Source organism: Cyprinodon tularosa, unplaced genomic scaffold (assembly GCF_016077235.1).
Source record: "Cyprinodon tularosa strain WSP-4 unplaced genomic scaffold, ASM1607723v1 ctg205, whole genome shotgun sequence".
Lineage (NCBI taxonomy): Eukaryota > Metazoa > Chordata > Actinopteri > Cyprinodontiformes > Cyprinodontidae > Cyprinodon > Cyprinodon tularosa.
In genome coordinates this window covers 353,014-377,805 of record NW_024038756.1, presented here as the reverse complement: position 1 = coordinate 377,805, position 24,792 = coordinate 353,014, and the positions used below count along the sequence as shown (strand labels likewise).

The window sequence follows — 24,792 nt, the reverse complement described above, 5'->3', positions numbered from 1 at the left end:
GTTGTTCCTGCATTTTGGGAGCTGCCAAGAAACCAATAGTTGCCTCAGACCTTTAGATTTTGTGCCCATTCTAAAGTTTCTTCTTGTTTCCTGCTAGAAATGTGTTAGTGGTCTGTCAAAAGGTCATGTTCTATGTATGTCTATGATTGTTATTCACAGCTTGTCAACATATAGCTGCCGGTCATGCTTTTTATTGAATATTCTCGGCAACCAAAAACTACACATGTGTTACGCTGAGCACTCTGCCTTTCAGCAACCAAATACACTCTGGACCCCTTTGCCTCTGATGCTGCTACAAAACAATCTGTTGTCTCAACAGTCGAATACATCACTAAATACCCCCCCTCTCTTTGGGTACAAAGTGAGAAGCATATTAAGAAACAGGCATACCTTTCTCGCCTTTGGGTATTTGAGTGCAGTGATCTGATTGGATGCTTTACTCCTGGCTTTTTCATCACAGACAAAAATTGAGAAATTAATCAGGAGCAGGTGCTTCTCATTCACCGACTGAACTGTCTTGGCTCCCTGTGCCTCTCAGCAAACACTCAATCAACTCTGTGTTTGCCATAAATATTACAGATCTATGCTGTTAGGAGGCAAATTAATTCACTGTGCTTTTAAAGTGTGACATCTATGACGTTTCCTGGTAAATGCATTTCCATGCTAAGATTAATAACAGATCAACACGGACCTGGCCTCCTTTGATTAGCAAGCACTGCTAACATCTGCATATACGTTTTCTTCGTTGGTTTCTGCTGATTCAGGGGGTTGTGTTTTATCAACTTTACCTGCTTAGTTCAGAACGCATCAATTTCGAACCTAGATATAGTGGTTATAGAGAAGGAATACACACAGCAATGCTTAAACGAGTCAATATGCAATCTTTGTATTTGTCTCCTGCCTGTTTCTCCTATTACTGTGATATCTTTTTGTTTTTCCATCAGGTTGAAGATGTCAATGACAATGCTCCACTCACCTCAGACCCTATCTACCACCCAGTCATCAAGGAGAACTCTCCCAAGGATGTATCGGTAATTCGTATTCAAGCACAGGACCCTGACCTTACAGCCGCACCCACCCGCCTGAGTTACCGCATCTCTGCTGGGAACCCACAGAACTTCTTCTCTATTAACCCCAAAACAGGTATGCTACACTTGAAAATATATTTGCAGCCTAAATCTATGAATTATTGTATTATTGTACATTCTAAGAAAAATATCTAACTGCAAAACTATTTGGCCAAAATCTGCTATAACAACATCTATGGCAACTCTTGCTCAAATTTTGGCAGATTTCCGTTTGAATAATTTCTTTTGTTTTTGTTTTTTTCGGCTGAATGTAATCACTTGTCTTCTGTGTATCATTGGTGTTTAAGTTGCTGTTTTCCTGTTTGTATTTTACTGGTTCCTATATCAATATATTCCTGATTTATTTATCTTATTTTATCTAAACTAGAGATTAGTCTATTGATAGGCAGGGGACCAGAAAACGGCAGTCTTACTACAAGCTAAGACTAAAAACAAGTTGTTTTTTTTCTATTCATTATACTAGTCAACAGTAAGATCTCCCACTATTTTTAAAAGCCCTTTGATTTGATGCCCAATTTAGGATAGTGCTTGTAAATGTCCTTCAATTTATGTTACATTCAAAACTACTGCTTTCAAAAATCCTGAAGTATATCTTTCTTTTTTTGTGTAGTGAATGATCCAAAGAAAAAATTTAATCATGTAAATTTACAAGAGCAAGCTCAGACCTCAGGTAAAAACAAAAAGATCATTCAATTAGACAAAAACTAATATTAGTACATCTCTAATTTAATTGCTGCTCTCTTTGTTGCTATATTGTTGCATTCCTTATATAAGATAAAGTGTGCATATTTATAGGAAATATTATTTAACTAAGAAAATATGCTAAGGAATAAGATCAGTTGTGAAATGCTTTATATGAATCCCATATAATTTAAGATTGTATATTCTTATAATATAATTCAAATGTAAGTTAATGTAACCAATATTTTAATCGGTGGGATTAACCATAAATGTTCATATATAAACTATATCTTTTTTGTTTTGGAAAGTGAATTGAAAAGATCACTTGTTTGCAAATCTGTGCCAAGGACAATAAATCGAATAAAACTGAACTATACTGAGTCATCACTCTTAAACTTAAAAGCCAGTTATCAAATCCCATGGCTAAACACATCAAAGCTCAGTGTAAGGCTCTAGATCCCAAAATGTAGGAAAAAAAGAAAAAAGAAAAAGTGAAACAAGGTTAACCAGCACAGCTGGTTAACCGTACTATCCCAAGTCATTACTCTCTAAGAAATGCTGGGTTGTTTTTGTAACCATCTGCTGGTTTTAGCATTTTGGCTAATGTAATTGAGTTGTTTCCACTGAATTGAGTATTCTGAGAACACAATTGTCCTGGTTATTTCTATTGGGCATGGAGTTGTAAGGCATTGGGTTGTAATTTCTATCATGTTGTGTTGGTTTATTTTGCACTACCCAACACCTTGGGTTGACATTCATGCATGCTTTACCACGCACTGCCCAATAACTGACCTTGACATCATCGGATGAAACCAGACCGACTGACCATTTCAGAATGAAGCAAGGTTTGTTACATACTCAGGGTCAAGGTTTAGTTGAAGTTTGAGGACCCAAATGCAGAGGCTGAGAGGCAGAGGTGACTTCCTGCAGTTTTAATAAGTAAACACAGGTAACAGAGGCAGCAATCCAAAAATTCAACAAAAAAGTTAAAAACCAAAAACCATGTAGACATCAGGGGAAAACGAGCATGAGGAGCCAGGGACAGATGAGGTAGGAAGACAACAGCAAGGAGGAACCAGCCACGACAAGGAACCAGTAAAGAGTGAGAGCAGAGGAAAGTATTTATGGCCGACTGAACAAAGGCAGGGCTAACGAGCTGATAAGGAGCAGGTGTGAGTGGAGACAACGAGGAATCCAAGGGTAAAGGAACACACACAAGAGGGCAACAGAGGACAACAAAGAAAAACCTGAGAACTAAAATATATCCAGAAAATACAACAAAATAGGAATTAAACCAATAAAACTAGAAAACATGGAGCTAAGTAAAACATTACAAAATCAAGACTGTGACACTCAGCTTTCTTTTACAAGCTTCTCATTGTTGTTAAGTAGCCTTTTTTTAAGCTAGCCCGGTGTGCTTTGGCCCACTGATCTTTATTTAATCACTGGATATCCAATTGGCCGAAAACCTGAAGTCACTTGCTGTCATCTTGGTACTCCCTACTCTCATGGAGTTGCTTGATAAACATGCCGACGTGTGTAGCATTTGGCTGCCACAGCAAGTAGTTTTCGGGAGTGGGAATACGTATATATATATATATATATATATATATATATATATATATATATATATATATATATATATATATATATATATATATATATATATATATATACTGTATATATATATATATATATATATATATACTGTATATATATATGGATGGATACAAATATATCCATCCATCCATCCATCCATCCATCCATCCATCCATCCATCCATCCATCCATCCATCCATCCATCCATCCATCCATCCATCCATCCATTTTCTGTCATGCTTATCCCAAGCATGATGGGAAGGAAACTGTTTTCAAACTTGGAAAACAAAGTCCAGTGGTTTGTTTTTAACAGTTTTTTAAATACATGTATATTACATGTACATCATCAATTCATCAATTTAGCACTTTTGGCAACTCATCAGATAGTGTGTGTGTGTGTGTGTGTTTGTGTGTTGGGTATTTTATCTTAAACGACAGTAATCTACTGATTCTACTGAAACAGCAAGTTATTATTTTTATTTTATAACTCTTAACCACCCAAAAAATGAGAAAATCATTGTTGTTCGATGCTATAGCTCATGTATTGTTTATATTTCGACTGGTCTAACTGGGGAGTAGCAATATGGCGACTGGTGACTTCTTAGCAATGTGTACTATTATCGGCCTATCGAATATCCATGGAAAAAATACAGAGAAGTGGCCAAAGCCACTTCTCTGTATGGAGTAGCAATAGCTGAAATGCTATTGCTACTCGAGCTGGTTTGTTCAGTAGGGTAACTTACGAAATAAGTCGATAATAAATCAGTTACTAATATGTTCATGTTTTTTTTTCTATAACTTTTAAAAGTGTAAGTAACAGTTAGAATCATTCTTCACAAGAAACTGCTGAGTGGATTATTGTTGCCAAGAACCCGCAGCTTGGTTGGATGTTTTTACATGGCCTTTTGTCTTTTTTCTCATCTTAGGTTGGAGCTAACATGGTGGAGTAGTTGGAGAAAGCAGAGTCCAGGTCGCACCCATTTGTTTTGCTGCTTGAAAATAGACTTCATTGGTATTAGGCTTTCATTGTGATCTTGGGAAAAACTATTTAGGATGAGATGGTGCTCTCTGCTGTTGTGTTTTTTAGGGTTAAGTTTTTTAGTGTGTAGACAGTTAGTGGTGTCAGTTCATGGTTTCTTCATCTCCTTGAGGCTCCAGTATAGCTTTGATTTTTATTTTATTTCATTTAAAATTAATTGCCTTCATTCATTTCTTTGGCTAAATAATCTACCCTGAAGGTAGATAAAAGCTAGTAAAAGAGTTCAAATCGGTGCAGGTGACTCAATATAAAATAACTTATGTGAACTTTCAAATAGCAGCCATTGCAAGATGTGTTTGTAAAATTTTAGGTAATTATGTTTTTTCTTTCCAAATTAACGAGAAAAAAAAACTAAACAAACTACATGTGTAGTTTTTGATTGCCAAAAAAGGACGTTAAAACTGAAAGTTCTGTCCTCTTCTGCTTACAATGTATTCTCCAGTAGGTCATTAGCATGCCTTAGATAGAGAATACAATTGATTAGGGATATAATCCCTAATTAATTGCTTAAAAAAATCTATTTTCTACTTCATTTTCTTCTGTCATTCTGGTTATTAATTTCTTCGTCATGCTATTTTCATCCATGTTTAATTCGATAGAGAAGGAAGACATAATGGCAGGAAAAATTAGCCCAAGAATCTCGTTGTTACTCATTTCATACTTGGGCACGCACAATTTGATCACCAGTGAAAGCCTGTGCCGACTGTAATAATAAACGTTTACTCAACTGCCACATGCTGGAATGTGATCTGTCTGTCTGTCTGTCCTTTTAAAATTTTCTTTTTCTATGGATGTATTTTTGATATAAAAGCATTAAACTTGATGTTTTACATTTTCTCATGTTTAGACCCAAAAAAATCCACAGCTTTCAATATGTCAGGATACGTGATTGGATAGGAAACGATAGGACAGCAGATTTAGAGTTCATTCAGGTCTGTCATGCTTTCTTATCTAGCCTCAGGGTGCTGTAGCCTACAGCTGAAATGCGAAATGAGTCCCCGACGTCTGCTACTCTTGCCCTTTTCCACTTCAACACCTCCATCTGGTTTTTGTTAAACTTGTAATCCTTGAGTCAAACAGGAATTGCCTGAAATAATATGACTGTGTTTTGTTTTTTTCATATGATGCTGCAGAAGGCGTTTTGCACTTCTCTTACATTTTTGTTCTAAAAGATGGATTTTTATTTTCCACTGAGAAGCATCAGAGAAGTTTAGAAAATATTGAAATTTAGATTTCTTGACTTCTTTTCTAACTTTCTATGTGACCTCAATGTTGGGATGATTTGTACAAATTTCCTCCGACAGCCGCACACTACAGATTTCTCATGCATATTTTAACGGGCTCACAAAAGATGATTTACACAGCAGTCTGTTAAAATGACATATTGTGTCATAGAACTGTGCCTGAAATACCTTCCCAACTTTTAATCTTCTGGGGAAAACGACTGAATCGCTGTCAAACATTGTTTTGATTCCCTACCTTTCACGGTTATGGTCTAAACTTTAAAATAATAACTTTAAAATAAATAATTTTTTTGGTCTTTTCAATTACTAATCAAGCCATACCGAGCTGTCATTTATTTTGCGCACAACACAAACTGTATTAAGAAAAATCCTGATACTTGTCACTTTGAGCTGCCAAATCTGAAGTTTAGAGATGTCACTGTGGATTCTAAGCAATAGCTGACATTTACATTAAAGAATGATGCTTTATATAGTAATGTTTTATTCAAATCCCGAACCTCAACTCCCACCCACTATTGTAAGGTCTTTGTTGCTGCCCTAGATTACATTGTAAGTGATTCAACAAACAACCTGGGGCATTTAAGAATCTTTTTAATCTGAAGCATAAGTTGCACTCAGAGAACTGTGGATGTATTGATCAAAAACATAGGTCCTATAGGCAACATGTGGCATGTCAACGTTAAAATAAAATAAAATTCCTAATGGGGTGCGTGAATGCATGTTTAAGCTGTAAATCGAAGGGAGAGGGCTCCATTTGTCATTCTCTACTACTGTTTAAAAATGCTTTTGTGCATTATGGCTAAATTATTGACATAATGTAGTGAAGCAGACTGAACCAGGGCGAGAAGGCCAATATTGATCCCATTAGAGACATTCTGGCCCTCACTCTCATTAATATGTAACCTAGACCCACACAATGGCATTCTCTTACAGATCGGGGTTATTGTAATAACAAGTCAGTGAGTTTGCTGTGATGCATCCCTCTGATACGATTAGTGTTAATGCAGGTGGAACGGCATACTGAATCAATTTGTTCTTTGGCAGATTAGAACGCTGACCCAACAGCTGTATCTTTGAATAATGTGTGTCTGTGGGTGTTGGTGTGCGCTAGAGAAAGAGACGTAGTGTGACAATTGATTAATTGTTACATCACTGTGTTAGAAAAGGAGGTTCAGCTGCAAACAGTCAAAAAGCATTATCTCCCAACAACACACTGCTGAATGAAAATAACATGTCTGAGAATGCATGCATCTCTGTGCTGTCTGTTGTGTCTCAGGAGAGCATTTAGCCATCTGAGCCCTGCTGTCTGTCTCTTTTAAACAACTCAGTACTTTCTCAACTTGTCTGCTATTCATTACTTCCTGAGAGCGTATTAATATTATTAATGATATTTTAATACATTTTAATTAACATTCTGAGAAAGTGGTCAGATTAGTTTTATGCAATATTTTACTGTAAGAAAAGCACTCTAACTCCAAACAGGTTATTGAAAATAAATAATTTTATCTATTTTTCCATGTTAGCAAATTGAGGTAGGGTATCATTGCTTATGAATGTGTATTATGAACTGTTTGGCCATTTTATGCATTGATGATAGCGTTTCTATTAAGGCCATTGGTGAACATCTTATATGGGTAAATTACACATCCTTTTTTTTTCCAGAATATTTCATTAATTTGTGGTCAGTCAGCCCCTTTATTCCGAATAGTGATTTGAGTATTGAGCAGTTGTAGCTGTAAACTGGCTTGTGTATTGATTTATCAAGTCTGAGAACTAAATGTAGCTTCACACTGCAGCCAATCATTTGAACAGGTTAACACTATCACCGTTGTGAGCAACAATGTAGCCACAGCTGCCCTGGGGCAGACTGACTGTCAGCTCTGAACACCACAGCAGACAAGGGGGCCCAATAACACAATGACTGAGATTAACGCAGCAGGGGCCCCTACCTCCACATTCAACATCCCTCTACCAGTGTAATGTTTTTCTTGTTTTATGTTTAATATTTTCTGGTGTGAGGTTCTTGCAATATTTTAGAAAAATAGCTCCATCTAACAATGCTAAAACTAATTTTAAAAGTATTGAATGGCTTTATTAAAAGGTGTCCAAAATCCAGGACAGCAACAGTTTGTGGAACTTGAAATGATTTTGTGTTACAGTTTAAGACATTTTAGCTCTCCGGCAAATTAAGTTGAAGCAGATGAAGACTTTTTGTCATTTTTTTAGGATTAGATTTTAAATGTTGAATTTATAACTTCCTTAATAGAGTAAAGTTTATAATTTTTTTTCTATAATTAGCCATTGGCTTTTATCCTTGTTCCCTCTTTCATTTCGATATGATAGTTGGGTCACAAACATCTAGAAACCTCTTCTTACTCCAGAATAGACCTGGGATAAACTTATTCATCAAACTTTGCTAAATACAGTGAGGATTTGTTAAAGTTTACTTTTCTATTTCTGGAAATAGACTAAAGACTTTTTTTAGACCCAAAAAATAAAAAAACCTTTGACCCATTAGGTTGGGGAGCTTTCTTTATCAGGACAAATATGAGACTCTTTTTTAAAAACTACAAACAACTCAGAAATTGTTGTGTTAAGTTGTTTTTTTTTTTTTTTTACAATATAATAGATCGATTAATGCTAAAGAGATCAGTGTTAAAGAGATAAAGAGGTTATCCCTTGAAAAACAGATGTATATTGTATAATGTATATTTAATACATCTGGCTCCTTAGTATATGTTCAGTTCAATATTGTCTGATTATTATAATTTACTTATATTTCTTATTAAAATATCTGCCTTAAACAGGAAAATAGAAATTTGTCAGCTCAAATTTATTTTTTTCCATATTTCACCAAAATAAACAATGTTAGGACCTTCCTGCAAACATGGTGTTAATGGTGCTAATGAGCAACATAAGAATGAGTATATCTGCTTTTGGGTAAAATAAGTGCAGGAACATATCCCAAAAATAAATAAATTAATGGTTAGGGTTTTTTGACACCAGTAATAATCCAGCAAAGATTTTAGTCTCAACCACCTATATCCATTAAATGCAAATAGAAAAAGGAGTGTTTTCTCTTGGCTGCATTTTGAGAAAGATCTATAATTGAGTGTACCTTTAAGCTCCTTCCCCGAAGAAGGTTTTTGATTTTCAGAAGCAAATTTGATTTGAAGTGTTGGAATGAAGATTGTTTAAAAACTCTAGAGCAAGAAACCATTTCTTTTTAAACCCTATCGCAAGGTTTATTCTATTTTAGTCAGGCCACTAGAGTTTAACCTGATAAGTAGCTTTTGATTTGGATTCTCCTGGGATGCACTGACAAAAAAAAAACTTTAACCAGAAACTACACTTGCAAAGAGACCAGCTTTCCTCTCTGCCTAAACCATCATGATCACAGTTATTTGATCTATTACCCAGCATGTTTTCTTCTTGCCTAAAAAACACCTTTTATGTAAAACATAAAAAAGGTTTAAAAAAAAAGAAACAAAAACACTGGTACAGGCTTTTAAGCCTGTTTGTGATGCACTGTTCTGAACATATAAATTCACAGGCAGAATGCCTCCTTTAACAATAGGGCATCGTTAGTGCCGTTGGTAGCCTGACTTGGTCTCATAGAAGAAGGAGTGATTTGATTTGAACCTAAGTGGCATTGGGCTTAATGCTTAAGTGTATTTCTTTTTAAAGCCCCAAATCTGAGGCCTCCTTTTTCTTCTCAAGCCCCTGTCAAACCTTGACAATTTAGAACAGCGTATGCCTGACATATGAAAAAGCTGGCAAAAATGCTGGCATACGTTGGAGAAGTTATGGAGATTTGAGAAGCTTGAGGTGGTTCCTTGAAGGTTTAATAACAAAAGGGTAACAGAAGCAAAAATCCAAAAACATAAATCCACAAAAATCCAAAATACTGAAAACCAGGAATGCTCACAACAAGGGGGCAAAGACGACAACAACCAGCAAAGAGTGACTGAACAGGACAGGACAAGGCTAATTAGCAGATTGGGAGCAGGTGTCAAGAGAGGCAGGAAGGGAGCTAGGGAAATGGAGACTGACACAAGAGGGCAAGCAGGAAATATCTAAGAACTCAAATACAATCAAAAATAACTAGAACACAAAAATGGAAATAAGACCAATGAAAACTCAGAGATAAAGCTTGAACAGTACCAAAACCATGACAACGTGGACCATAAGTTACTGGTTATTTGATCATTGCATACGTTAAATGTAAGTTATTCACAAGTCGTTGCGTCTAGCTTATCTAAAACCTATGAGTAACTTGTGCATAACCTATGCGTAACTTATCAAGAACTTATCTCTCATGCATAAAAACGTATTTGACATGTTCCAGATGACCCCCGAACATATTTCTATCTTACAGCTACTGTTTAGTGCTGTATTGGCAGCGTTTTGGTATAAAAGGGGGTTCATGAGGTAAAGGAGGAAAACGTCATTACTCCTGCAGACTTCCTCCTCATCTTAGGGTGAGCGAGAAGGTGAGTGTGATGGATCCTCCCTGTCTTGACCCCCAAAGCCAAGACCAACAACCATCCTAGCAGATATTAAGCTGAATCTGCTGCGACTGCAAACCTTTTTTTTTCTTTTATTCTTTTGGGTGAGCAGTAAACAGCAGCTAGGTTAATACCACCGCAGACGGGGCGACTCCAGCCGCATTGCTGCCCCCTCAGAACACTGGCTTGGAAATATCATGGGCGTCACGCTGCCGTGCGTTACGCATATGTTAAGCTGTCGTTGGACATAAGTTCTGGACTCGTTATGAATACTCTATGTATCTGCCCGAAATTGAAAAAATACATAGAATGTTCAGCGTATGCCAGCATTTTAGAAGATTCTGGGACGTCAGGCATAAGCTGGCTAAATCGTCAAGGTGTGACAGGGGCTTCATGTAGAACTTTCCCTGGGTAAGAATCTGATTCTTCAATGTCTCCCAAATGCTTATCAGGACATGGTTGCTAAGAAAAAAACACTCCTTTACTGCTTCACCACATGAAACGTAAGAAGAGACAATGGGTGAGCGCTGATGTGTAAGAAGTACTGTTCTTGCATGATTGGCACCCCAAATAAACCCCCTTTTATGTGAATCCGAATCAATTCGGTGTCAGCAAAAACTGTGTGATCAATAGTGTAAACAAGATGAAGTCAAGTGTAACTGAGGAAGAGAGAAGAAGCTAAACTTAGGATAAATTTATTATTTTCTTTTAGATGCATTATACCTATGCTAATCTTTATAAATCATGACTATAATATACTCAAATTTGAAACCAAGATTTAAATCAGAGAGATTTTCTTTCTTACACACCTGTTTTTCTCTACAAGGCTGCAGTCACAGTCCCTATCTCTGTAGGTCAATCAGTGACAGGCAGTAGGCAGGTACAGAGTAGTTGCCTTTTAACATCTCTGAGGTGAAAAACAGCAACAAAAAAACGTTTCATATGTCAGGTTGTGTGGAGGTTTTTAGAGGACCCAAATGCAGAGAAGGAAGCTGAGGTGGTTTCTTGCAGATTTAATGTAGATCCAAAGGGCAACAGAAGCAAGTCCAAAAACCAAAACAGAAAACCAAAAACCCAGGATACATCGGGGGAAACACACATGAGGAGCAAAGAAATGACAAGAAACCAGCAAAGAGTAACTCAAGAGGAGGATTATAGATGGGAGATTGAACAAAGACTGGGCTAATAAATTGACAAGGGGTAGGTGTGGATGGCAGCATGTAGAAGGGAGCTAGGGGAAGAACTCAAATGCAACTAGAATAACACAAAATGGAAATGAAACCAATGAAAAGTCAAAAAGAAAACCTAAACAAAACCAAAACCAACATACGTAACTTCAACTAAATCTAATGCAGCATCTTCACAGGATTATTTGCCTTTATTATGAGGTTGTTTCAGACTTTTTTAAGACACCATCAACTTCCTGAATGGTATTGTGGCCTGATCCCTGCTGTGTTTTAAAACTTCTGTATAGTTGTTAAAACCTATGAATATGGCAACTCAGACATATGGAAATCATAACATGATCCAATTTGTGTAGATCAAGGGTTATTTACCCCATGTCTCATCAGAGCAATTTTCTTTTCTTTGTTCAATAATGTCACATTTTGTTTCAGGTGATCCTTTATATACGTTAACTGTGAGTCTCCATTTGACTTAAATATGTTAAGCCAACCTATCAGAAGACCTAGGATCATCTTTTGTGATCAAAAAAGATATTTAAAGGCATTACAATTTCAGTGAATGGAAATTGAATATTTAAGAAATACTGCTTAAATAATCTGGCATTATTCTGGCATTTAGGAAATATAAAAGAAAATGGTAAAAGTAACTTGTATAAACCAGATAAATTGTACAGGATACATTGAGAATATGAGGTTTAATTGTGTGATGTAGGAGGTATAAGTAAACCTGATTTTTAGGGTAGTGTAAAAGGCAGTGAATGTGCAGCAATAAGATAGAGTATGCATGCGTAGGAGACACACTCAGACTGAATTATTTCTCCCTGTTTACAGTCAGAAACATTCTGTGTGCTATTGAGCACATAAATAAACAACATTGATTTACTTTGTGAAGTCTGTGTTTATAACGTTATTAACCCATCTCCTCCTCTGGCAGGTAAACTTCCAAATTGTTTTGAAGAGCTAGGTCTGTGGTGGAACAAAGTAATGAATTTCTGTGTGAAGCTTTTGATTTTGATGGCTTTGAGAAGCTGCAACAATTCCCAAATTGCATTGAATTTGAACTTTGATTGAGAGCAGTGTGTAAATGTGCTGTGACAGTTTAGAGTGCTGACTGTTAGGTTCTGGCTGTAGGATTGGAGGTGATTCCTTTTGGGTAAAAAAATAAAATAAAAAACACAATAGACAAAAGGTGTTACACTGAGCACTGCTCATAAGAGCATATATGTCTGCACAGTGGAAGATAGAGTCTTGGTGGCCGTGTGTCCTTTAGTACAGGCCTCAGCTGACAATGATTGGTGTTAGGTCCGTAAAAAAGCACACAATAAGGTAAGTGACAGCCAGCATCTGTTTGGGATCTGATGAAATATGCAAGAAATATACATATGTTTATACCATCCATGCATCCACTTTTTTAGTACAAATGCACATCATTAGACATTGGCATGTATCTCGTGCATTATATTTGAAAGCGTAAATACATAACCCAGTACATGATGAATAATTAAAATGCAACAGAAAAATTTATCCAAAAATTGAGCTCAGTGTTTTTTATTAACAGAATTTCAACATATTAAAAAAAGGAAGAAATTGTTTTAATAGCAATACAATTTTTTTATGTTTTTTTTTTTTTTTGTGGAGCCTTATAGTAAAAAGTTATCCTCCCCATTGTGCTGTATGGTTTGGATTTTCTATGTTACTCCATATAAAATCAATGAAAGCATGTGACTTATAGTTTTAAGATTGCTCTGAACTTTAATCTGAGTATCAATATGAGGCTGTTCATTGGACCATCACCCTAATTTTTTCTATTCTCATTTTCCTCATATGTTTAATTAGAATAGAGTGTTGCTTAAGCTCAGATATGCAGTGAGCTGTAAATCATTGATTTTCATCAGGGTTGTTAACTCGCCCTGTATTCTGCTGAACAAGCCCCTCCTTCCCCCATAGCTTGTGAGCGCCGCTCTAGATTTACTCCTAATTTGCTTAATTGAAGTTAGCCTGCGTAGCAAGCCCAAGGTGACACTGTGATATGTGCTAGTAGGGAAAAGTGTGAGTGTATATGTGGGCGTGATTTCAGTGCACTTACCGGGTGTGTAAGCTGCACAGTGTTTAAAACGTCCCAAGCAATACCATTTCTTTTCAATGCTTCATTACATTGAAACAAAAACAAAATCCCCATTGAGGTGCATTGACGTTAATCATTTAGCTCAAAGACATTGTTTTGTGCAAATAATGCAATATTAACAAGTGTGTTAAAGCAACCAATTCTGAATTCATACAGTAAAAATATACTACTAATGAATCATGCTGTGAATGGTTTGATGTAATCAGTTAAGTTTCCTTTGATAGACCATTTTCTACTAATCTGGATGATTTGATTGTTAAGTGTCTTTAGATGACATGTATTGAATTGCCGCTGTATTTTAAAATGGAATTAAAATAAATTGAAACGGACAGACAGACAGACAGACAGACAGACAAACAGACAGACAGACAGAGCACATCTCCTGATTCTTAGCTCTGTTTGTCAGCAGCTGCCTGTCTGTCTTGAAGTCCCACAGGAGCCTGGCTCTGCTGATGCCAGTTCTTTCTAATTTTGTCCCAGTACGATTGATGTTGAGGAAATATAATGTGTACTTAGTACAGATGTTACGTAAAAACAGTGTCATTCAGGTCAAGTTACCCCAGTTAGCCTCCCAGTCCCCAACTGCTGTGTGTGGGATTTTCTCAGCAGCATTATTGCTGAGGTCCTGATATTATATTAACACGATTAAAAATGGTCAACTTAAGGATCTCTATGCAAGTAAAGTCCAAAACATGTTCTTATGTGAAAGCTGGAAGTCACAAATTATTTGCATAGTTTTTGCAGGTGTAAAACTGGAGAAAAACCACAGTGCACATATGTTAGTAATCCCTTGTAAAGAAGGACTTGTACCCTGCACTGCACAAACAATCCAGCTGCTTTGTGCACATACTCAAATAAATTTAGATGAAAAAAAAACACCCATATTTAATCCAAAAAAGAAATCAGATTCTTTAAGACATGTGCTATTTATTATACACAGCAAGCGTAAATTATTAACCATCTCCTAAAAGCTGGGTCTTGCAAGCAGGTATTAAAGCAGCAAGCATTACGTAAGGAAAGAATGAATGTCCCAAAAGGTATAATGCAACTTTGGTTATAGTCAATAATGTATTGTATAGCATAATTAATTTAAACTACTCATGAAATTAGAGCATGCATTCTTGGTATTGCTGTATTTTCAATGTTAATATAAAGTCATACTTCGACAAATACTGTATCATATAAAAAGGCTAACTCTCATGAATCAAATTAATTTACCTTTTTTACATCAAGTAAAAATAGCTAAATGTATTGCCTTACATATGTAGATGATTATATAGATACTGTTCCAATACACCCTTTTTATCTTTGCGTGAATAACAGTATCATTATCTTTTAGTAGTATCTGATTATGTAGGATCTGGTTCAGAATTATTAGATTTGTTGTTATGAAGTGACTAAGTAATCCATTAAGTAAAGATCTCAAAATGAGTCATACTAAAATGGCTTATGAAAATTGTTCCAAAAGGTTCTAACTTCTGATTTCATTTTGACTTGATCTCTTTTGTGCTTCACAAAACCCTCATGCTATCTGAATAATCTGCTTTAATACAGACTTTTATTTGTTGCTAGAATTGCTCTGGTGGCTTTTTTGGCTAACCGAGTGACCCTCAGCTGCGCAAAGCTCTAAAACATGTCCCAAATGTGAAAGCCTTTGCCAGGACTGCAGGCTATAATTTTGTGTTTGAATCAATAAGGTCGAGCCAGGTTTAAATATCTTTTTTTTATATTTTACAATATTAAAACATATTTTTAATTCATTTTATCTACTCAGAGAAAGGACATGAACAGCATAATGTATCCCCTGCAATAAGTGTTTTATCTTTTTTTATCTTTTGTTCCTCTGTTATCATTTTTAGGTCTGATAACAACCACTGCGAGGAAACTGGACAGAGAACATCAAGCAGAGCACTTTTTAGAGGTACAGTAAGAACTGAACAGCTTCCATAGTTTATTGTATTATTATTTTTCCTGCCCTGCCACCTGCCACAGCCTGCTATGAACAAAGACAGGGTAGAGGACAACCTTGGCAGGTCCTGAAGGCTCCATAAAATGTGATGAATGACTGTAGTGTTGGGCTCTTGCGTTTTAGGATTTTCCAAATGTAATCACTCACCATTGGTTATCTTTTCCACTTGAGGATGGAAGAAGAGAGAGGAGCAAGTCATTCTGTCCAGCATTTTGATAGGTGCAGGGACTGGGCATACAGATAGCTCTGTGATTACCATTTCTGTTGCAGCCCCTGCTCTGCATGCAGATTAACCTGATAATCAGAGATTCTTGACATTAGAGACATGAGCAAACTTGTTTTTCCACAGACTTTTCTTACAAGTCATCAAATCTTAATGAATCTAAAAGCACTTTGCCCTTGTTGGAAATGGAATAAAATAACCTGAAGATGACCCACAGTTCTGCTGCTTGGTGTCATGGTTGTATGTGTTGCCTGCCACCTGAATTGTCTAGACACTTACTGCTTTCATTAGCTGCTGCTCTAATTTGGGATCTAGCTGATAAAAAAAATGCACTACAAGGTGGAAGCAGCAATAGCAAATTAAGACAAGCTTCATTTAACAGGCATATGTAATTTTTTTTTTTTTTTACTTTTTCTTCTAATTTGTGTCTGGATTGTTGTTTGTGGTAGTTTTACATGTTGATCTTGAAAATGAGAAATGTAAGAAAGGCATTTAACAAAACCATGCATGCAGAGAAAAGTAATGGTGTTATATTTACATGGTCCACCTGAGGTCTCAGGGCATAACACATTATCCATTCAATTAGCTTTTAATTCTGGGGAGCTGGAGCATTAGTCCAGCAATGTAATTATCTCTGTTTCTGCTTTATAGCTTTATTTTATACTTTGACATTATGTTTTTTTTTTATTACTCTTGCTTTACTATTTTATTACCTATTTTACCTGTGAAACAATTTGCTATAGAAATGAAAATTGACTTATTGATTTATTGAGTCAAGAGAAAAGTAGGGATATTAAAGTTTTCAGATTGAACTCAAAATCATAAAGTAAAGATTTATCTGGTGGTTTAGTTCAGTGAGAGGGAGGAGGAAGACAGGAGACATTTTGCCTGAGAGCTCTACCATGGAAACTTAGCCTGAGCTAGTGAACCAAAACCTCTAAGGTAACTTCTATCTGACTGCACTTTACCACAACGGTAAATGGACATTTGAAATCAAAAAGATAATTGAGTGAACTAATATTATGGCAGTATCATTATACATTTTGCACTTTATGCTGCAGTTTTAACTTATAATGCCCTTCAGAAAAGACATCTTTACACATTAACAAGCAGTGCAGTCAATGTATAGGTAAAACTTTTCTTCACATTATCAGTCTATTTCCAGCTATGAAAAAGCTGTCATAAAGCTAAATCCTGAAGCATCATCAATCTGTCCACTCAAACACATTGGGCTACTGAGATCCAAAATAAAAAAAAGCCCTAAACTTATTGTGCAAATGAAATGGAAAGGACAGTTAGTGTTCATGCTGCTGCTGATCTAAGATTAATAAAAGTTTCAAGAGTGGTGCAGACCTCCATAATAAAATGAGGATTTACCATTTACCAGCTGTCACTACAGAGGCTTCAGGAGAGCATCTTGGATTTATTTCCTATGAGCAATTATCAACAATTTGCAAAAGCACTGTGCACAGATGATATGTATGATTGCTATGTGGCAACGATACAGAACGAGTAGAACAGCAAGGAGCTTATCTGTTGGTGTGAAATGAACTAAACTGTCAGATGACTTAGAGGCACAAATATGATGGAGTAGCTTCTTGCATCTGGGTAAATCCAAGTGTCACAACCAGTCACTGTCATTATTTCAATTTTTCAAAGCAAAATCATGTCTCTTCCTAAAACCTTAAAATCCTTATTTGAATGAGTAGAGAACTCAGTTTTTCTCATTCTTTTAAATAATGTTAAAGGTGATATTTTTGCCCTGCTTTTTTTGAAAAAATGGCACAAATGTTTGGCAAACAGCTGAAGGCCACCAATGCCAAACATACTGCAAAACCAAAAACTGACAAGAAAAATCAATTGCAACACAAAAACGCTGCATGAGAAAATTCTGCAATCACAGATTGGATCAAAGGAAAAAGAACAGCAAGTATCAAACAACTGCAAGTTTAAAAAAAGTTGCAAACTTAAAAAAAACTGAAGTGTGCCAGACCACTAGGGGAAGTCAACTGCCATGTAAGGTGAGACTAGGCTCTCAGTGAAGACAGGCACGCTAATATTGCCTTGGTAAATAGGCTGAGGTTATATAATAGTGTAAAACTTTATGACTACTTGTTTAAAAATTCATTTATGAAAAAACACCTTTTGTTTTCTCCTACCCTTTTCTGTGCTTAGAAGCAAGAGAGCATTTTTTGTTTACTTTCTGATGTTGACACAACTCCTTGATGCATGATATTCCATGTGCACCTTTTTTCATACATGCAAACCTTTAGTGCCTCAGCGCCCATGAGACCATCTGTAGCTAGTTTCCTCACAAAGTATGTTGTTTCGAAATAAAATGCAATTCCAAGCAAACATTACACATGTTGAAAGGCTAATTGAAGTATTAACTGTTTTCTCCTTCATCTAACCCAGACACAGGGAAAGACACGAGTCTCAATTGCAGCTAATTACATGATCTGCAGGTATTGCCAGTTTTCTGCACTGAGAGAGAACATAAAAAAGGGAGGAAAAACAGCATCAAAGATATATATTTGTTTCATAATATACACTGTATGGCTATAAAGGGAACCTTTGTTTACCTGAAAGGTCTGGCTGTTAACTTATTGTTCAAACTATCTTCCATAACCAAGGCATAAGCTCTGTTGCACCCTCTGCATGTTTTCAGCAGAAATACTGTTTTTTGTCCATTCATTATACAAATTTATTTTTATTTAAGGCTTTGATCTAGGGCTGAATCAATCAATCAGATTTATATATATATACATTTAGCTTTTAAAATATTAAACGTTTTCATCTGTCAACAAGCTCTATCTAGAACTCCTCAAGTTTAAAAGTTTTAGTTTCACCTAGTTTAATTCTGTAAAAAGTATTTTTTGAGGGATCTTTTGCTATCTCATTATTAATTGATTATTTTGATTAATTGATCAATTTGCAAAATTGATTCATTAGGTTTTAGCCTTACTTAGATCATCTCTTTTGAAACAGGCTTCCAGACAACACGATAAATGATGCTACATCATCAATAGTGCAAAACTGGATTAAATAGCCTAAGTTAAAATGCTATTTTTTTATGCGAAAAGTGTATTTTAAAACAGACAAACTTAATAGGAAAACTGTAAAATAGAGTGAAAGCCTCTTAAATGAAATGGGACGTTCGGTATCCGATTTCAGTAGAAATGCCAGTCCATCTACGCTATCCACTATTTACAGTCTAGCTCTTGCTGCCTGTCTGTAATTAATAGTCTAGTGAGCAGTCAGGCTGGCAACAATGATTTTCACCCTTATCTGATCCAATTGATCAGCGATCAGACCTCTGGCTCTGCTTCAGGCAGATCAATAATACAAAGAGATTTCCCGGGACCTCTGCCCCACGTGGCCCTGCACTCACACAGCACAAGCAATATTTAAGATGTCAATAAATGCATGTGCTCGCAGAGAAAATCCCACAGAAATGACAAAGCATGTTCTCATCATATGATGTATATCTCTTTGCATGTGTGCTGCCAATGCAGGTCACTGTAATCGACGGTCCAGTGACGACCCGTCAGTCAACTGTTTGGGTCATAGTCCACGTCGAGGACGAGAACGACAACTCGCCCACCTTTCCAGAGGTCACTTATCGCATCAGCTTGCCTGAACGGGACCGAAACAAACGAGGGGAACCTGTCTATCGTGTCTTTGCCTACGACCGTGACACGGGAGCGAATGGGAACATCACATACAGCATTATTGATGGTAATGGGGATGAGAAGTTCAGCATTGACCCCAGGACTGGTATGGTGTCTTCAAAGAAGATGGTCACAGCAGGCAGCTATGACATCCTCACCGTGAGTGCCTCATAATAAATAAAACCCATTTCTCTTGCTTTACCTCTGTATAACTCCAGCTTGAACAACATGGCAAGGTTCCCTGAGAAAAAAAAAATATTTTCCAGTATTCCACTGGCAGAAGTCCAGATATTTCTAGTTTACCCAGCCAATAAATGTAGTGGCTGCACTATAAGATATGTGTAACAGAATTGCCTTTTTGAAGTCACGTTTCCTGGCACAAAATCCCCCTTATTATTTTGGTCCCTTTGTAAACTTGACATCTTATCAGCATCTCAAACACAAGGTTAATTTATAGCAGCTCTGGCTGTTGTCAGTGCAAGGCTAATTCTTTACAACTGATTCACTGATTAGCTACTCACCGCCCCATTGTGCCATTTATTGTTGCGCTCGTCTTTTGTTTCTCAGGAGGGGGGCTTATGTCTCGTCTGATGAGGTAGCCTTTTTCATTAACATGGACAGCACCAACCAGATTTGATCTCCTGGAAAACTATTCAATTAGTTTTCTATAAAATTTACAAGCATATTGCATATTGGCTTTTATATTACATTGAATTATTTTTGTTCTCTGCTGTATTGACATAAGTTTTAAAAGGTATTGCAAGCTATTTAACAAGATGAAGCGCCATTTATTTACTTAAGCTGAATTCTATAAACTGCTTTATCCAGATGACATGCATTCAGTGTTAACTGTAGATCAAGATGTAATCTACTCGTGAAATTGTTGTCTGCTTTTTTGTATTTTTTCTTTTTTTTTTTTTTTAGATAAAGGCAGAGGACAGCGGTATTCCACCATTATGGTCTACTGTAAAACTCCATATTGAATGGATTCGCAAACCCGTCCCTTCACATGTGCCCCTGCTCTTCACCCAGAGATCCTACAATTTCTCAATTGCAGAGACAACTGCAGTTGCTCAGCCGGTAGGAGTGGTGGCTATCAGCCAGTCCACCACACCCGTCTGGTTTAGTATCACTGGTAAGTAGGGGTTCTTGTGCTGATATTTTTGTCGAAGATGCAAACCATTTTTTTTTCAAATGTCAGAAAAGCATAATTATTTCAAATCACAATTACATCAGATTAAAAATTGAAAAACAAAGATCAGTTTCTCAGATTAGGAATAGATAAAATTTAATCTACGCAATTTACAGAGGTTTATTTTTGTCATTTTGACCCATGCTCAGAGAGGTGCATTACAAAACAACATTTTTCCTTTCATAGGAATTATTCCTATATATATATAGTTTGAGAAAATAATTTTTAATATGTAATGTCTACTTTATTATTCATTTCTATTCCTGAAGCTTAATCATTTTATAGATGTTGCTCACTGTCTGTCAACCAGGGAAATATAGCAAAACTATTTGTTATTGGCTAACTTATAAATTGAGTAGATATACTTTGCAAGTTAGAACAATTCAGCTTCTTCCAAAATGATGTAAATCTATTCAGCTTTGTTGCAAAATAATTTTAAGGGCTTGACTTTACAACTTTAGATCATTTAGAGTTCGAACAAAAGTTGGATAGGATTTCATGAATATTTATCATCTTTTTTTTTCCCTTTTTCGTTAAGGCGGTCGACTTGCCAGAGAAGTTTTCTACATTCCACAGAATGAATGTGGAAGAAACTGCTCTCTTGACACAGGTTGGTCCGAATTAATTTAGCTCTGTAGCGCTTCCCTAAATGCCTCAGGTTTGGAGGAGTTCAAAGATTCAGGAAGTGTAGCACACAACGCCAGGACCTTGTTTAGCTGAAGGCGGTGTTGATTGATCTGAGTTTGAGAGAGCATTCTCATTCTCGAACAGCACCAGTTTGTTTTCACTGACCAGGCAGGGGAGGTTTATTTCATTAGTTCAGCTGTAATGCTCCTGCTTCTCTGAATAAATGTGAATCTGTTGTGCTTCTAATTGGAATGCTTTCCACTTCCATGAAAATTTACAAGAAGTGTACTAATTTTTTTCTAAAAGTCTACTTTTAAGGTACTGACAAAAAGTCCTGAAGATGATTAGACCATAAGCAGCCATGGTTCAATTTTTTCATTGGATGATGGCAAGAATATATAGTTTTATATATTACAAATTGAAGACTGGAACCTTTGTGTAGCAGTGACCATTCTACCAAATGGCCTGGTGATCATTAAATATGGAAGAGGTTAAAAATAAACAAAAAACATAAAACAGTTTTACTCATTCAGGACCACATGTGGAACTGCAATCTTCACTCACCATCCTAAACTGGTACTCATACTCAGACACATACTCAGAGAACAGGGTACAGCCTCACTTGTAAGGGCGAGTATTGGCATGGGAGTTGCGATTCAATATGTGTCATGATACTTGGGTCATGATACAATATTATCGCAATCTTGCACTTTATATCAAAGGTAAATGTATAGACAAAAATGGAAAGTTTGAGTCTGTCCACGTCTTCCACTGTGACTGCCTAAACTACAGTAACAAGGCTCCACTGCACTATCTGCCAGAGTGGCGGTGCAGAGGTAGCCCATTTTCCCTCATTGTTTTAAGTAAAAGTGTTTTGTTTTTTAAAATCGATACTAGGAGCTGAAAGATCAATATAGTGGGCAACCAAAAATCGAAATATATCGCCAAAAGGATTTTTTCTCACACCCCTACACACTAGTTAGCATTTTTAGGTGCTGAATAGCTTAAATTAAAAAAATCTTGAAACCTGCTTCTGAATTGTGAAATTAAATATTTGATTTACTTAATAAACCAGTTCTCATGTTTTTTTTTGGTTTTTTTGTGTGTGTGTTTTTATTCTTTTGAAACATGACTTAGAGAAATTGACCTCAATGGTATGTCATGGAAGATTATATATTATTGAAATATCATAGATATTGTGTTTGCCTAATGGTTAGAACAGTGTGCTTGTGCTCTGTGCTTGTGCTCTGAGAAGGTTGCAAGTATCCAGTTCGATCACCACAGCCTGCACTCTGGGTTTCTGAGCAAATCCCTTAACTCCACACTGCTCCCCAAGAGGATGGGTCAATTGCAGAGAGTGAATTTCCCCATTGTGGGAGCATAAAGGGATTTACATTTGATTTTATTTTGTTTACATACAGATATTATCTTTCTTCTCTAAATAGAGGTTGTCAGACCCAAGGTTAGACTTTTATCCAATTTTCAAAGTCAAATAATGCTGTTAAAATAAAGCGGTATGTATTTTAAAGATTTTCATTTATCCTTATCAGGCGCGCCAATAAGATTGAAAGATGTATTAGTCATGTCTTCTCCTTTCAGTGTTTCCCTGCAATCAGACATATTGATCACACGGGCTCATAGTTTGTGACTAAAGTGTGAAATATGAAATAATAGACACATAGCATCTGTGCAAATCAAATTGCCTATTCAGATTTTCTTGTCACAGTATGTTTATATGGATAATTTCTAAAACTTACAAGCAGAAAAAAGGAGCGAAAAAAAACTTGCTGGATATTACAAGCTTTTGTTTTTCAAAGTGCTATGAAATTGATTGCCTGTCATAAAACTGACCAGCCAACCTCCCAGGAAATAAATAAATAAATAATGTGTGAGTCTTAGCGGTTTGCTACCACTCAACATGCTTCAGAGATCCATTGAAAAATGTCCAATCAGTATTCATATGCTGAGGGGAGCTCCAACTCCCAAGATGTCTCAAGAGAGGAGCTAGGATAAGATGAAGGATGGCACTGAATACCTAACACATATCAGTCCTGTGACTCACTTTAATCAAACATTAAGCTTCTAAACTGTACACTCACCGCCTGTGGAAAAGACCCGGCTGTGGGTTTCTGATCTTTGTGATGGGTTGTGTTTTGGAGTGATAAGACAGATGTTTGTATGGCTGTTAACAGCTCTCAAGCTGCCAAGTGGGTTCAGTGCTACATTGCAAAGCATTTCAGTTCATTTTATTTCACAGACCCTCCAGCAACAGATGAAGGCGCCTGGCCAAAACAATTACACAGTATTACCTTAGAGCACCTTAGTATAACACTGAAAGTGAATGCAAAATGTCTCCTGTTGTGCGTGTTTGTGTATATATATTTATATATATTTATCTGTTTATGGAAAAACTAGGAAGCTTTGATATGCAGTTTGACCTCCAAGTTGGGGTGGGGACCCTTGTCGTGGCCAAGACCCTGGATGCAGAAGTTCAGTCAGTGTACAACATGACGGTACAGGTGACTGATGGGACCAACATTGCCACCACTCAGGTACTCGTTAGTTGGATTTGTTTTGGGATATTTTATATGACACACCAGTACCAACTAGCACCTAATTCTGATGCCATTGGAAAGTATAAATTGTTATAAGAAATTTGAAATTTGTCGCATGTAATTTGATTTGGTTGTCATGTATTAATGGTTCTTAGAACAGCTTTTTGTTGTGGTTTTAATTCTTTTAGCTGTTTGTTTCTTCCAGCTTTACACATTTGATAGCCCATCCCTGGAGAGACTGGAACAAGAGCATCCATAAATTGTCAACTATTTTCCGATTTCTTTAGGTTTTGTGTTTGATAGGTTTGATTTAGTACATGATTGATCTTTGATGTAAACCATTCTGTTGTTACAGTCATTTTAAGTTTAGTGCTGTTGTTCTGCTGGACAATGAATGTTCTACATTTAGTCTTTTGAAGCCTGTGACAGTTTTCTTTTTGGATTTTCAAGTGCTTCCTTTATCTTACCCTCAACTGTCACCATACTCACTTAAATAAGAGAAGTGTTTCCACAAAAAAAAAAAAAAAAACACTTAAAAAAATCTATTACACAGTTCTAATTTCCACTTAATTCATTGAGTTTATAAATTCCTTTTTCTATCTCCTCATTGCTCAGGTATTCATACGCATACAAGACAGCAACGACAACCCTCCGGTCTTCTCACAGCCGGCGTATGACGTTAGTGTGTCTGAGGATGCACCATCTGACTTTGAATTGCTTCGACTCAGAGCTTCAGACATGGATGAGCGTGCCCGTTTGAGCTTTTCCATCTATGGAAGTGTTGATCCTGCAAGTATGAGATTGTTCAGGGTCAATCCTGGCACAGGGGTCGTTTACACTGCAGACAGACTGGACTATGAGGCCAGAACTCAGCACATCCTCACAGTTATGGTAAGAAAATACTTCAACAGTTGTTACAGTCTCAGCCAATTCATTTTTCCTGTTATGAGCTAGTGTTAATTTGATTTATTGTAAGAGGCAGGAACCGTAATCCCCACTGTCATCGGCAAAGACCTACAGCTTTATAAATATCTTGAGATTTGTATGCTGCAACAATCATTTTTTATATCCCACAGGATATTTTTTT

The 24,792-nt window shown here is 36.5% G+C and overlaps 1 protein-coding gene across 1 annotated transcript in view; it reads left to right on the top strand.

Moving 5' to 3' along the window:
* The window catches only part of LOC119783463 (protocadherin Fat 3), a 117,857-nt gene that overhangs the window by 23,401 nt on the left and 69,664 nt on the right, over positions 1-24,792 (top strand). Inside the window, exons 8-14 of the mRNA XM_038285006.1 lie at positions 945-1,143; positions 15,328-15,389; positions 19,176-19,490; positions 20,256-20,466; positions 21,062-21,133; positions 23,566-23,702; positions 24,321-24,596. Of these exons, the coding sequence (XP_038140934.1) occupies positions 945-1,143; positions 15,328-15,389; positions 19,176-19,490; positions 20,256-20,466; positions 21,062-21,133; positions 23,566-23,702; positions 24,321-24,596 (1,272 nt within the window). The remainder of the gene's footprint in view (positions 1-944; positions 1,144-15,327; positions 15,390-19,175; positions 19,491-20,255; positions 20,467-21,061; positions 21,134-23,565; positions 23,703-24,320; positions 24,597-24,792) is intronic.